The sequence below is a fragment of the Tarenaya hassleriana genome, unplaced genomic scaffold (genome assembly GCF_000463585.1).
Source record: "Tarenaya hassleriana unplaced genomic scaffold, ASM46358v1 Cleome30, whole genome shotgun sequence".
Classification (NCBI taxonomy): domain Eukaryota; kingdom Viridiplantae; phylum Streptophyta; class Magnoliopsida; order Brassicales; family Cleomaceae; genus Tarenaya; species Tarenaya hassleriana.
The window spans coordinates 624301-637314 of NW_010966178.1; the positions used below are offsets into that span (position 1 = coordinate 624301).

At 35.7% G+C, this 13014-nt stretch overlaps 5 protein-coding genes across 7 annotated transcripts in view; 1 reads left to right on the plus strand and 4 right to left on the minus strand.

Moving 5' to 3' along the window:
- The window catches only part of LOC104820311 (flowering time control protein FCA-like), a 9773-nt gene extending 9086 nt beyond the window's left edge, over window positions 1–687 (minus strand). Inside the window, exon 1 of one of the 3 annotated variants that reach the window (XM_019203307.1) lies at window positions 15–687. In XM_019203307.1, the coding sequence (XP_019058852.1) occupies window positions 15–282 (268 nt within the window). In that variant the 5' untranslated portion in view covers window positions 283–687. The remainder of the gene's footprint in view (window positions 1–14) is intronic. The other 2 variants (XM_010550702.2, XM_010550704.2) reach the window with 2 other exon arrangements.
- A 116-nt stretch (window positions 688–803) lies between these two features.
- On the plus strand, window positions 804–3247 carry LOC104820314. The gene is made up of 3 exons (XM_010550706.2): window positions 804–1170; window positions 1769–2644; window positions 2745–3247. The coding sequence occupies exons 2-3, from the start codon at window positions 2197–2199 to the stop codon at window positions 2933–2935; spliced, it is 639 nt and encodes a 212-aa protein (XP_010549008.1). The 5' UTR covers window positions 804–1170; window positions 1769–2196; the 3' UTR covers window positions 2936–3247.
- Window positions 3248–3750: 503 nt separating this feature from the next.
- Window positions 3751–4557, minus strand: LOC104820315 (cell wall / vacuolar inhibitor of fructosidase 1). The gene has a single exon (XM_010550707.2). The coding sequence runs from the start codon at window positions 4400–4402 to the stop codon at window positions 3872–3874; it is 531 nt and encodes a 176-aa protein (XP_010549009.1). The 5' UTR covers window positions 4403–4557; the 3' UTR covers window positions 3751–3871.
- A 1168-nt stretch (window positions 4558–5725) lies between these two features.
- Window positions 5726–6546, minus strand: LOC104820316 (cell wall / vacuolar inhibitor of fructosidase 1). Its single transcript, XM_010550708.2, has 2 exons — window positions 6270–6546; window positions 5726–6191 (listed from the first exon to the last, which is right to left on the minus strand). Exons 1-2 carry the CDS (start codon window positions 6474–6476, stop codon window positions 5889–5891), a joined length of 510 nt encoding a protein of 169 aa, XP_010549010.1. The 5' UTR covers window positions 6477–6546; the 3' UTR covers window positions 5726–5888.
- A 1170-nt stretch (window positions 6547–7716) lies between these two features.
- LOC104820442 (agamous-like MADS-box protein AGL103) overlaps window positions 7717–13014 on the minus strand; it is an 11537-nt gene continuing 6239 nt past the window's right edge. The window contains exon 2 of the mRNA XM_010550885.1: window positions 7717–8291. Coding sequence (XP_010549187.1) covers window positions 7717–8291 — 575 coding nt within the window. The remainder of the gene's footprint in view (window positions 8292–13014) is intronic.

A 13014-nucleotide genomic window follows, 5' to 3' on the forward strand; every position in this document is an offset into this window, starting at 1 on the left:
CCCCCCCCGCCCCCCGCCATTACCGGCGGGACTCATTTGCCGAAAACCTCCGATAACGCCAGGACCCATTCGCTGAAAATCTACTCCACCGGGTGGAACATTCATCGGCCGGAAACCTCCACGTCCTGCGCCGGGGACGTCGTGACGCGGAGGGCTTTCAAAAGCCCGGCGACGACTACCAGAGACGGCAACGCCGTCGATTCCGACTCGGTAACTGCTGGGGCTGTTTCCACGGCGGCGACGGCGGCTGATACCGTCGTCGTCGTCATCGTAGCGGTTCATGGCGGGGGAATGGGAGAAACGAGCGGGGCCTCTGGAATGATTGCGGTGGTGGTCCTGGTAGGAATCGTCGTAAGTGCCATTTCCATGGCGATCTCCTTGGTGTCTATCCAGCTTGAGCAACTCGAATTTGAGCAAATTGTGCAACTACAGTCGGATAAATCAAAGAACCCTAACCCTAGAAACGGGGGAGCAGAATCGAAGATAAGAAAGGGCAGCTTGCTTAATCGGAGCCGGTGAAGGTTGCGGTTCCGGGAGCCGGTGAAGGTTGCGGCCCACACCTTAGCAAATGAGAACGGCCCACTTGTAGGAAAACGGGAATACTGTGAACGGGCCTCGGAGTCATGGGCTGGGGTGGGGACGAAACGAAAATGTGGGGATGAAAGTATAAAGAAATGTATAATATAGGGATATTAACGCAATTAATGGGAGAAAACGTCCCATCCTGCAGTGTCGGTGAAGCTTCGCGGCTGGTGAAACTCACATGTTATATTAAAGAAGAACACATGCCCAAAGCCCACACCTCAATTCAAATCTTCTGTCCCTTCTTCTTCAATAAAAATCCAACACAAAACCAAATCTCTTTTTAAATTTCACTATATTAACGCGTAAACTCCGTATTATCATTGCCTTATATAATAATAATCATAAAAGCAAGAATCGCATTTGGAATATCTCTCTTTGGTTCTATTTCAATCCCTCCTCCGAGAGTTTGAGAAGGAAAACGAGATTTTGGTGATTGTGTGTATACATATATACATAATATTATTTTCCTAAATTGATTGAGAATCGCATAAATAGATAAATCGGTCTGAACCCGTCATTTTCTCCTCGGCCTCTCTGCTCCTTTCCCCGGCATTGGATCTGGGTCTCCTTCCCTTTCGCTTCAAGGTAATCTTTCCTCTCTTTTTTTATTTTGGAAAAAAAATGTTCTTCCGATTTGCTTCTTACCTGCAATAATCTCCGATTCATTCGTTGGCTTTTGGCTCCTTTTGATCGATCTTCGTACATCGTCGTATCCTCGTCATTTTCCCCCTCCCATTTGGTTTGTTGTCGTTCTTTTGTTTGGATTTTTATCTTCCGCGTTTGATTCGACGTTGGAGAGATTCATTTCGATTCTGCTAGTTAATTTCATTTGTGGTGTCATTTCTTTTTAATTCATTCGGAAAATATGTTCCCCGAATTGAGGGCAGAGCCAAAGCTGAGGAAACCCTTGCTTCTTTATGCTCTAAGTTTAAAGTAAAAATGCAATTTTTATCCGATCATGTCAATAAATTTAGGATCAATATTTTTATAAGGTTGATTGCTTTTCACTATACATCGGATTCATCAACACATCATTACCCGAAATCTGTGAACTTTTCCAGTATCTTAGAGCCCCTCCCTCCAGCCCCTAGGCCTGCTTTATGTGTGTTAGTACTCTTATTAAACTTTGAATGAACCCTTGATAATCTTTTGGTAACCAATCGCCCGTTTGTGTTTTTTGCAGATCTGAGACCATTTCTCGGGAGGTTGTGGCCCAGTAAAGGGAGAAGAGGCGTCCATTTATTGAGCAGTTCACTCGTTTTTGCTAATAAAAGGAGCAGAGGCACAACCTTGCAAAGCAAGAGATTCAGCACCCACAAACACACACATATTATATATATATATATATATATATATATATATGTGCACGCATTTCCGTGTATGTGTATCTGTTGTGATCAAATATCTTGGTCAATATTGCACATGAACTTGACCCGGAGACTTCCAAGTAGCCAGGCAACGTTTCTTCAGCATAAATTCTTCTCTGGGCCTTGAAAAGTCTTCCAGATTGAGCTCAGAGTGGTTTTGCTCTGAGGAACTGTGGTTGTGCTAAAGTTTGGGACGTGGTTCGGAACTCTGGTTAGATCGGCAGTATTAGGCTGAGAACTCTCGATGAGTAAAGATTTGGAGGTTGATCCTGAGACGGGTGGGCTAGAATCCGATGAATGTTCTAGAAAGTCCCCCGAGAAGCTTCTGGGCCGGGTTGGGGAAGAAAAACAAGTGAAGACCGGAGAAGGGATGGTGGGTGCACCGGTGAAGGCAGCTCGTGAAGCGGATAAAACGGGGGGATGCGGGAAAAGTGGAAGGAAGGAGAAAAGGAAGAAGTCGGCGTCAAAGCCTCCAAGACCACCTCGGGGACCATCACTGGATGCTGCGGATCAGAAACTGATAAAGGAGATAGCAGAGTTAGCAATGCTGAAGCGCGCTAGGATTGAGCGGATGCGAGCTTTGAAGAAGATGAAAGCTGCTAAGGCTGCTTCTTCCGCTTCTTCTTCTTCCCTAGGCAACGCCTTCGCCACCCTTTTAACCATTATCTTCTGCTTCGTCATTATATTTCAAGGTAATTAATTGCCTTTGATCACACACTTATATTTCAACCTGACTTTCTCCCTCCCTTAGCCCTATTGTTGTATTGTGTTGAACATTGTCTTTGTATTCAGGAATGTCATCGAATGCAGCTTCAAAAAGCTTCAGGAAATCTCCATTGACGGTCTCTGTGAGGGTCGACGGTGGTTTGGTTTCGGCCAACGGACCAAACGGACTCGTGCTCGGGCATAGCAGTTTGCCTGACGACGGAGCTTCTCTCTTGCGGTTGAATCGGAAAATGTCATTACATGTTTCTCCTAAATGAATAATAAAACTACGGGCTTGGTAGAGAGAGTTGCAGTTGTTCAGGTTTGGATCAATGCGGTTGAAGCTTAAACCGTTTGGTTATCGTTGGACAATCCTGTACCGGACGGTCAAGTCGTTTCCGGTTTAGATGGACGGTTCACCTCATGTGTTATTGTGTTTTGTGGAAGCTTGTTTCTTTTCTTTTTATTTTGGGAGGGGAATCTGTTGCCTCCTCGGCAACTATATAACGAGAGAAATATGGGATGCGAGTAAGGTTGTTTTTTCTCCTAATAAGATGCGAGGGACTAAATTAAAAATCCGTTTTTTATTTCTTTTCAATGTATAATGAAATAAATAATTGTAAATTAATATTTTTTAAAAAAAAAAAGAGAGAGAGAGATTGGGAATGCATTACTGAAATTGAAATATATATATGACAACGTAAGATCTGAAACAAAATCTATGTGGCTTATGTGCTGTACAAAATTAATGAACATGTTCACCCCCCTCATGTGATGTCACGTGTATTTGTCTCAATAATTTCCCGTCACGTCATCTAAATACAGGCCATATACAATGGAGGATATGCAGTGATAGTGACCAGGGTTGTGACATTATAAATCCACACCATTTTTCCTATTGAATGACCTTCCTTTCATTGCAATATTAAACTTTCTAATTATTTTTAAGTTATTATCAGTTAAAAACTTTTATATATTATTTGTACACAATATAAATTGTTTATCGCTTAAAATTAAAAACCTGCCTTCTAATATAATACGAAACTTATTTTATGACATTTTCTGTTCAAGAACTTTTTAGAATCTTGATATATTATGTGGCACAGCTAATCAGCTTAATATTTATATGAAACAGAACAAAACCCTCACACCAATCTCGTTACAAAATTATAATTTACATAAAATTTAAAATTAAGAAAATTAAAGTAATCAATTCAACCACCCTTCATAAGCGACTTGAGGACAGCAATGGCCAAGTCACAGAGGTCCTTGAGGAGCTTGTTCCTCGCCGTGAGAGCCGCCGTCGAGCCATCGTCATCGTCGCCGGCGGCTGAAAATCCTTTCTGACAAGCGTCGGCCTGTTTCTCGGCGTCTCCGATGACATAAACGGCGAAGCCAAGGTCCCCACGCCGCATGGCGTCGATGGCCTGAGGGATGTTGAACTTAACCACCGGCCGGTAAAGCTCCGCGCACTCCGCCAGAGCTCGCTCCGCCGCGGGATCACGTGACCGCCTTATCTGCGACTGGATGAAGCCCAAGGTATCCGTCATGTTCCGGAGAACGACGGTGGCCATCGCCGCCGCGATTGAGGTCGCGTTCTCCGGAGACAGTGGCCGGAGGGAGGCCTCGCAGAACTCGTAGAACGGTGTCGTTTTGCATATTTTGTCGATTAGGTCGTCGGAGGAATGCGTCGGGGCGAAGGTGGCGAGGAGGAGGAGGAGTGCGGCGGCGACACGTGTGGACATGGTGGAGTGGAAGGATGACTGTGCAAAACAAGGGGGCTAGAGATTGATGTTTGTGGTTCTGTATAGGCTTATAGTACTAGTTATTTATATTAGCTTATTCTTATTTATTCTCTGTTCCGTCATTTCATCGAATATATATATATATAGAGTTCGAAATTATTTATATAGTTCGTTGGGTGTGGTTTTTTAAGACAATAACAAATGAATTGAAACTCAGGACAAATACAAAGCTTCCTATCTAAAGTTTGGTGAGTATTTAAAAAAAAAAACACTGAAACCAAACCCAAAAAATAGGTGTGGTATGTTACATCTTATATTATAATTAGGGATGGACTCCACCCATACTCGAAACTCACTCTTGGCAAATCACATATTATAAAAAAAATATCAAATTTCGGATATCCGTTCTGATAAGAGGATCGGATACCCGAATTTCGAATATCCGTGGTATAACGAGATAGAGATCGAGTTTTCTTTAATATGTTTAAATCCAAAATTCGGGTTCGGATTCAGACTTATATTTTCAGATCAAATAATTAACTGTGGGTACCTGAATAGTTAAAAAATAAATAATATATTTTTAAATTATTATAAAATTACAAATATATCTATAAATATTTAATTGTTTTTATATTTATTTATGTAAAAAACTATCATTTTATAATTTATTTATTTTTAGTATAAATATTTATCATTAATTTTTTAGTTTATTTGTATAAAATATATAAACTTGTTTTTAATTAAAATTTGTTTAAATTCGTCGGATTCGAATATTTGGATATTCGAAAATTATCTTGCGGATAATATAGTTTGGATATCCGGAGATTTGAATTCGAATTCAGCTTTTGAAATGAATAATTCAAATTCAGATTCGGATTCGAATACTCTAAAAATCTGAGATACCCGATCTTTGATTACCCTAACTATAATGCACTCTGATAATTGGAAAACTATTTTACAAAGTTGTTGCCTATAAAATACAAATTTGTGTATTTGTTTTTATTTTCGTAGCCACGTCATATGTGTGGTTAAAGGATGAATGGACCCGTGGGCTTTTTTGTTTGTATCCGACCAACAAACTCTATGCGTTCACACACGTCCAAGTTAAATTATTTAATTAAAAGTATAATAATTTCTGGAAAATGTTTTTTCTTGGAAAAGCGAGTCCATGGGCCATCCCCGTGACTGTTGGTTTGACTCCCGTGAACCTGTTCTAGAAACATCCAGCCCAATATCCTCACTCACTTTGACTGCCGGTTTAATTTCGTCTTAACCAAAACCGGTACAGAAAATACCCCGGTTACGTGCATAATGTCATTCTGATAACCAAAACTCCAAAAGCTATGGCTATATTTAAGAACCGATTTGATCCATGTGTGTATTATTCCACGAACTAAATCGATTTTCTTGTGCTTATACATAACAACCATCAAGGGGGGGTAAACGATTTGCTTGATGATGGGGGGGTATTGGTATTACCATTGGATCAGAGCAACATTCGGACGATGGGCCTAGCCACGTCGGAAATATCCTCCAGGGACTTGGTCAAAGCGGTCAAAGGGGACTTCCCATGGAACCCTCTCTCGCAGATGGAGGCCTCGACGCCGGCGTCGACGACTGCGTCCTCTGCGTACTTCGGGACGCCTTTGGACAGAGCCTCCACCGCCGACGGAACATCGGCTTCCAAGATCGCCTTGTACTTGCTAGTACACGACACCAACGGCTCTCTTAGTTCCCTTCTCTTCTTGTACAATCTGCTTATTTTTTTCAACGTCTCCGTCGCCGTCGCCTACGTACAAATTTTTTTTTTTAAAATAAAAAAAATAATTTTACTCAATTTCAACAAGCAACAAGAGAGAGAGAGAACCTTGATGTGGTCGACGAGGATGAGGGCGAGGCCGGTGGTGTCGGCGGAGGAGCCACGTGGATCGGACTTGAGGAGAGAGACACAGAGGTTGTAGTTCGGAGTCTGTTTGCATGTCTTCTCTATGAACACCTCATCGCTCCTCACTCCTGACATCATCGTCATCACCACCACCGCCGCCACTCCAAACAAACACCATTGCTTCCTCATCTCTCTTTTTCTTTTCCTTTTCACACCCAATATTCCTTATGCTTTATAGATAGTGGTTTTGCTCGTATGTATACGCTTATGTACCTGCACATATATATATATACACACACACACATATAGGTGGGGTTGACGTAAAATCTTCCAATTGTTAACCGTGTGAGTGGAAGGACATTTATTTTTCATGTTGAATGCATCCGCTGTTTGTTACAAATATTCTAATACATATTCAATGGGTGAATGGATTGGTTTCTTTTTCCATTTTCGTCTAGTGACAGATTCTCAACCTATAATCTAATCTGTATACAAATAACGATTCGATTTACATCGGGAACTAAAATATTAGACCATATACATGTGATATCCCGCGTATTTATAGCCCTATAATCTTTGGTTCATAATAAAATTGATTTTTCGTTGAATATAAATATAGAATTCCAAAATGCATGTACCTGCACAATTTCGATGCTAAATTGGCTAAAACATATCAATAAATGTGTTCATTTAATGTAAATTTTTTTGCATAGTACAAAAAAAGGAGAGTTTATGTTATATTTGGGAGATTACCATGCCGTAGAATCAAATGTCATATACTTTTCTGGTCGCATCGTATGCTAATTTATTTGGCCGGACTTACGTGGACGGCTATAATTGCGAGCCAATAAAACTATGGGTTGGATGCCGTGCCGATGGACATTTTATTGCCACGTGGATCATCATCATGCGTGTGAAGCAAAGCAACTGGTGAATAATTGAGTGGCCTAATTGTGGGCCCAACTCCAAATGATCAGGCCCAGAAAATGCATTTGAGGGGTGGATAAGAACAACCATGGATAAGCCCAATTTAGTTACCATTAAATCATTATTTAAATTTAAATACTTGTATTCTCCTTTTTTTAAAAGTTCCTTTTTTTTTGGGCTTTTTGACAAACATTGGGAGATGAGCCCCATTATTATTTTGGCATCTTCAGTTTGTTGTGTACAAAATTGATATTATACGAGCAGTAGTGTAAGAAGAAAGAAACTTACAGTAACATAAGCTCTGGATCCTACAAACTAATGGTCGTGTCCAAATTCCGATCTAGATAGTCGGTTCTCTTTAACCGGGTTTCTGTTAAGTCAATTTAAACCGGTAATCAATAACATATACATATCTACAGAGAGCGGTTGAAGTGTATGGAAGAAACGGGAAATTTCACTATGGTAAACCCTAAATCTACATGTCTGAGTATACAGTGTAGTTTCAAATGTACATCGAAGAACCACCGAAACTCTCAAAGCCGAATCCTTGAAACCCACAATCCAAATCTTCCAAACCCCTAAAGATGTCGATTTCATCTGTGTTTTCTTCACCCCGCGGGCCCGTTGCCGATTTCTCCGATCCGACATCTTCGTTCCGACCCTCGAAATCCTTTTCTGTTCTTCCTCCATGATCCATCACAAGACTCTGTCTTTCCTGAAATTGGACTAATTTGGCGTCAATTCGAGACAGCAGAACCCCAAGCTCGTCATCTGAGAGATTGTCCACCGTCCCATCAGAATCTGGGTAAGCCGGCGCGAGTCTCGGCTTCTTGCTGGCGCGATTAGCTTTCGTAGCCTCCGAGGACAAAAACCCATTCAAATCTACGGCGTGTTTCTGGCGGTCTTCTTCGCTCAGACCTCTGTAGTTCGCCGCGATCCGACGGACATCTTCGGGTCTCTCCGGCCAGTGATGGAGTTGGCCGTCGGAATCGTAGCAAATGACGCAGACGGAGGTATCGCAAAGAACCGAGAGCTCTCTAGCTTTGTTCTTCAGTGTCTGAACTCTCCTCTCGAAAGCTGCCTTTTACGCCTTCGACTGAAATTTGGGTTTCCCATGCGCCATTGTCGATCTTAAACGATGACCCAAGTTCGCTTCCGACACGATCGATGGAGAGAATTCAGGACAAAACCTAGCGGAGAAGATCGATCGATTGAGAGAGAGAGAGAGAGAGAGAGAGCGAGCGAGAGAGAGAGAGAGAGAGAGAAAAGGGGTGGACAGTTGTATTTTGGACTAGTTGGACTGGTTCGCCTAATTGACGAGTTATATACACTGTATGGAGGTTTCTCGAGCTCTCCCCAACAGTCAGATTTTGCCAGCTGTGGTTTCTTTCTTTCCTTTTATTTAAAAATTAATTTTCCTTCCCTTCAATTCATTTGATTTTTTTTTAAAATTCAAATGGAGTTATGTTTTAAACGCCCGTTAGGGCTCGGAACAGCAAAATCCAAACAAGATTTTTTTTTCCCGTTGAGATGTCTGAAACTGCTTGGGACAAGCAATTGGATTTCATGGGTGTCCGTTTGAGGACCTCGACAACAGTCAGGTGTCGGAACATTGAGGGTGAAAAACACGTCCGAAAAATTCGCAGAGAAAAAAAAAAGAGAACTCGAAATCGAAACTTCGGCGCAACCGTTGAGATGTCTGAAACTGCTTGGGACAAGCAATTGGATTTCATGGGTGTCCGTTTGAGGACCTCGACAACAGTCAGGTGTCGGAACATTGAGGGTGAAAAACACGTCCGAAAAATTCGCAGAGAAAAAAAAAAGAGAACTCGAAATCGAAACTTCGGCGCAAGGGTTCGGTTATTCGAAAACCGAACGACCGATTAATATTCCAATCAAATTGAATTGAATCGATTAAAATTAAATAATATTTGATTATAAATTTTTGAAATATGAGACAATCGAATTTGAATTAACCTTAGACCAAATAAACGAATCGTAACAAAATAAATCGAATATAACTGTTTACCTATCAAAATATATATAATTACAAAAATGAGCATAATGAGATTTATATAACAAAATGATGTTTTTTTTTAATCTACAGTGTTTCAAATTTTGTTTTATTTTCTATTATAATTGAACCAATTTTTATTTGATAATTATTTTATTAGATATATTCGAATCAAATCAAATCGATTAAAATTAAATAATCATTTATTTAATTAATTAATTTTTAAAATCTAAAATAAACGAATACGAATTACCGTAATCAAATAAACAAAATCAAATAATCATTTTTGTCACAAAGTTTTAAAAGTTTCTTATAGAAACTCACTAGGTAATAACCCGCGCGCATCGCGCGGACTATAAATATATATAAATTTTAAAATTTTTTATTAATAGTTTTAAAATTAAATATAATATATTTTTTTTATTTTATAATTCATATATAAAAAATGAGAAATTTTTTAAAGTGTTTATATAACATGATATTTTATTTTCTGAAGAAGAATTATGTTTTTAGAAATTTTACAACCCAACAAAAGAGCTATACTTTTGGTAAAATAAGAGCTGACTCCACTTAAAAAATATTTTCGTGTGCATCGCGCGAATTAAAAATACGAATAGATTTTACAAAAATATTATCAATTATAAAATTAAATATATTATATATTTTGTTTTTGATTTTATAACTTTATATTGTTTAACTCATATTTTTTTAAAAAATTATGAGATAGCACGATGTGAAAAATCGTAGTTATTAACCCGCACACATTACTCGGACTAAAAATATATATGAATTATAAAAAAATTGTTATTAGTTTCAGAATTAAATATATTAGATTTTTTATTTTATAATTTATATTTTTAAATTAAAATAATAATGTTTTAAAATATAAGATAATGGAATATTGTATTTTTTCGGAGAAAGATTTGGAATAGTTTCTATATTTTATAATTTTGTGGATTATAATATAGAATCATGTATTATGTGTATAACATTGAAACCATATCTTTAAAAATTTTATGATTTGATAAAATATTTTTACTTTTGATAAATCGATGAGTATTTGAAAAAATGTGATTAATGATAGTCTGATAAATATAGTTTTAAATAATAATATAAATCATATAACACTTTGCATTTACAATTGTATTTTTTAAAAAAAATTAAGATTTAGTTACTTTTATATATAAATATGAGTTAGAATCACTCGATCCGATAAATATTTTGCATGAAAGTTCTATCATCATCTAGTAAACCATGTTATGATAGGGTTGTAGTTTCAAATAAAACGTCACTTATCATACCTATTCAGATTCTAATAGGACCCGTCCCATATGTCCTTTCACTCGTAGCATACACTAAAAATAGAACTATTTCTCGAGTAGTAAAAAATATAAAAATATTGTTTCGATATTCTGTATTCCATCCATCGATTCTATATTACAACTCACGAAAATATAAATAACGAAACTAGTGACAATTCATTTTTGAAAAAAATGTAATATCATGATATTTTCATATTAATTAAAAAAACTTTTTATTCAAAAATATAAATTAATATAAAATCAAAACAAAATATATTATATTTAATTTTAAATCTAATAATAAATTTTTTAAAATTCTATACTTATTTTAATTCACATGATACACGTGAATTATTATAATAAAGCATTGGTATAATATTAAATTTATATAATTTCGAATTGAAACTCTAAAATATTAAATTGTCCTCTGTTGTAATGGTAATGTTGGTGAGACATCTGAACACGTTACAACCACTTTATAGTTTAGAATTTTTAAATTGAAATAATTAATATTCAATGAATTTAAATCTCATTTAACTAAATTATCTTTGTATTAAGAAAATTAAATGATAAAGGAAAAATGCAATGGACAGGAACATCAAAAAAGAATTTTATAATTCTCATTTTCTCTATTCTTAGTTTTGTACAAAATAAGATTTGATGAATTTTAAAAAAAATGAAGATTATACCATATTTATGTTCTATTTATATTTTATCATATCACAATAATATCAATTCAACAACCCGTATAAAATCATTCCACTTTTAATTTAAATAAATATGAGTTAGATTGTCATTTAGTTGAATATTTTATTTAGTTCGACATGTATTTTATTAAATTTATTTTTTATTGCTCTTATCATTACAATTTGGTTTATTTAATCATTCACGACATGTTTTAAGATATTCGATTATACGATGAATGAGTTGAATTAGTTCTTCATACATGAAACTTCTATCATCATCTATTAAACCATGTATGATAGGGGTTGTAGTTTCAAATAAAACGTAATTTATCATACATATTCAGATTCTAGTAGGACAGTCTCGTATGTCCTTTCACTCGTAGTATACACTAAAAATAGAACTATATCTCGAGTAGTAAAAAATATAGAAATATTGTTTCAATATTCTGTATTTCATCCCACGATTCTATATTACAACTCACGAAACTATTGACAATTCATTTTTGAAAAAAAAAATGTAATATCATGATATTTTCATATTTATTAAAAAAACTTTTTATTCAAAATATAAATATAAATTAATATAAAATCAAAACAAAATATATTATATTTAATTTTAAATCTAATAATAAATTTTTTAAAATTCTATACGTATTTTAATTCGCGTGATACACATGAATTATTATAATAAAACATTGGTATAATATTAAATTTATGTAATCTCAAATTAAAACTTTAAAACATTAATTTGTCCTCTGTTGTAATGGTAATGTTGGTGAGATATCGAAAACACATTACAACCATTTTATAGTTTAGAATTTTTAAATTGAAATAATTAATATTCAATGAATTTAAACTTCATTTAACTAAATTATCTTTCTATTAAGAAAATTAAATGATGAAGGAAAAAGGCAACGGGCAAGAACATCAAAAAAGCTTTTTACAATTTTCATTTTCTCTATTCTTAGTTTTGAATTATTTCATAATAAACACAAAAATATTTTAAGGTGATACGACAATAAAAAATTAAATAAAATAAAATTTTGAAACAATATTTTATTAATAAACATTTTTAACATATGTATGTATGCATGCATGCATATTGGATAGTGTTTGAGCATATGTAAGGCATGTCTGTCTTCATATGAATTATAAATATGATGACTTATTAACCTTAACCAAAAAACATAAATATGACTTATTATGTATGTTGGAACTAAATTTGATCATTTTATTAATTTGAATATTTCAAAAGTTGTTTTGTTGAAGTTCCAGTCTTGTGGTGTGTTGGATTACGTTAAAATCCATCTATTTTTTGTTTTTATTTGTACATTGTAATTATTTTTATAATGAAGACACCCAAAAGAATATATGGGAAAGTCAATCATTAAGAACTTTCAACTTTCTCTCGAAGGTCTCTTCTATTTAGATATTTGTAAACTATTATTTTTTCTATGAATTATGTAATTTACAGATAGGAAGCAACTAAACATGAAGAATATGTACTGTTATTTTCAAACTGCAATTTGTGGCTCATGGAAACGACATCAAGACAAAGATTTACGTATTAAAACGCATCTCTAAGGTATATACACGTTAATGGATGAATGAATAAAATTCACGTTTCATTGAAGAAACCGACACAATCTCATGAAATTAAATACAAAAAGTCCAGAAAAATGATGAGACATTATATATAACAATGTGTAGACAAACATATATATATACACACATAGTAGAGATGTATAGGAGATGAACCGAAAATGAGAGCAGCAGGGACCCAACCATCGGTCTTGCAT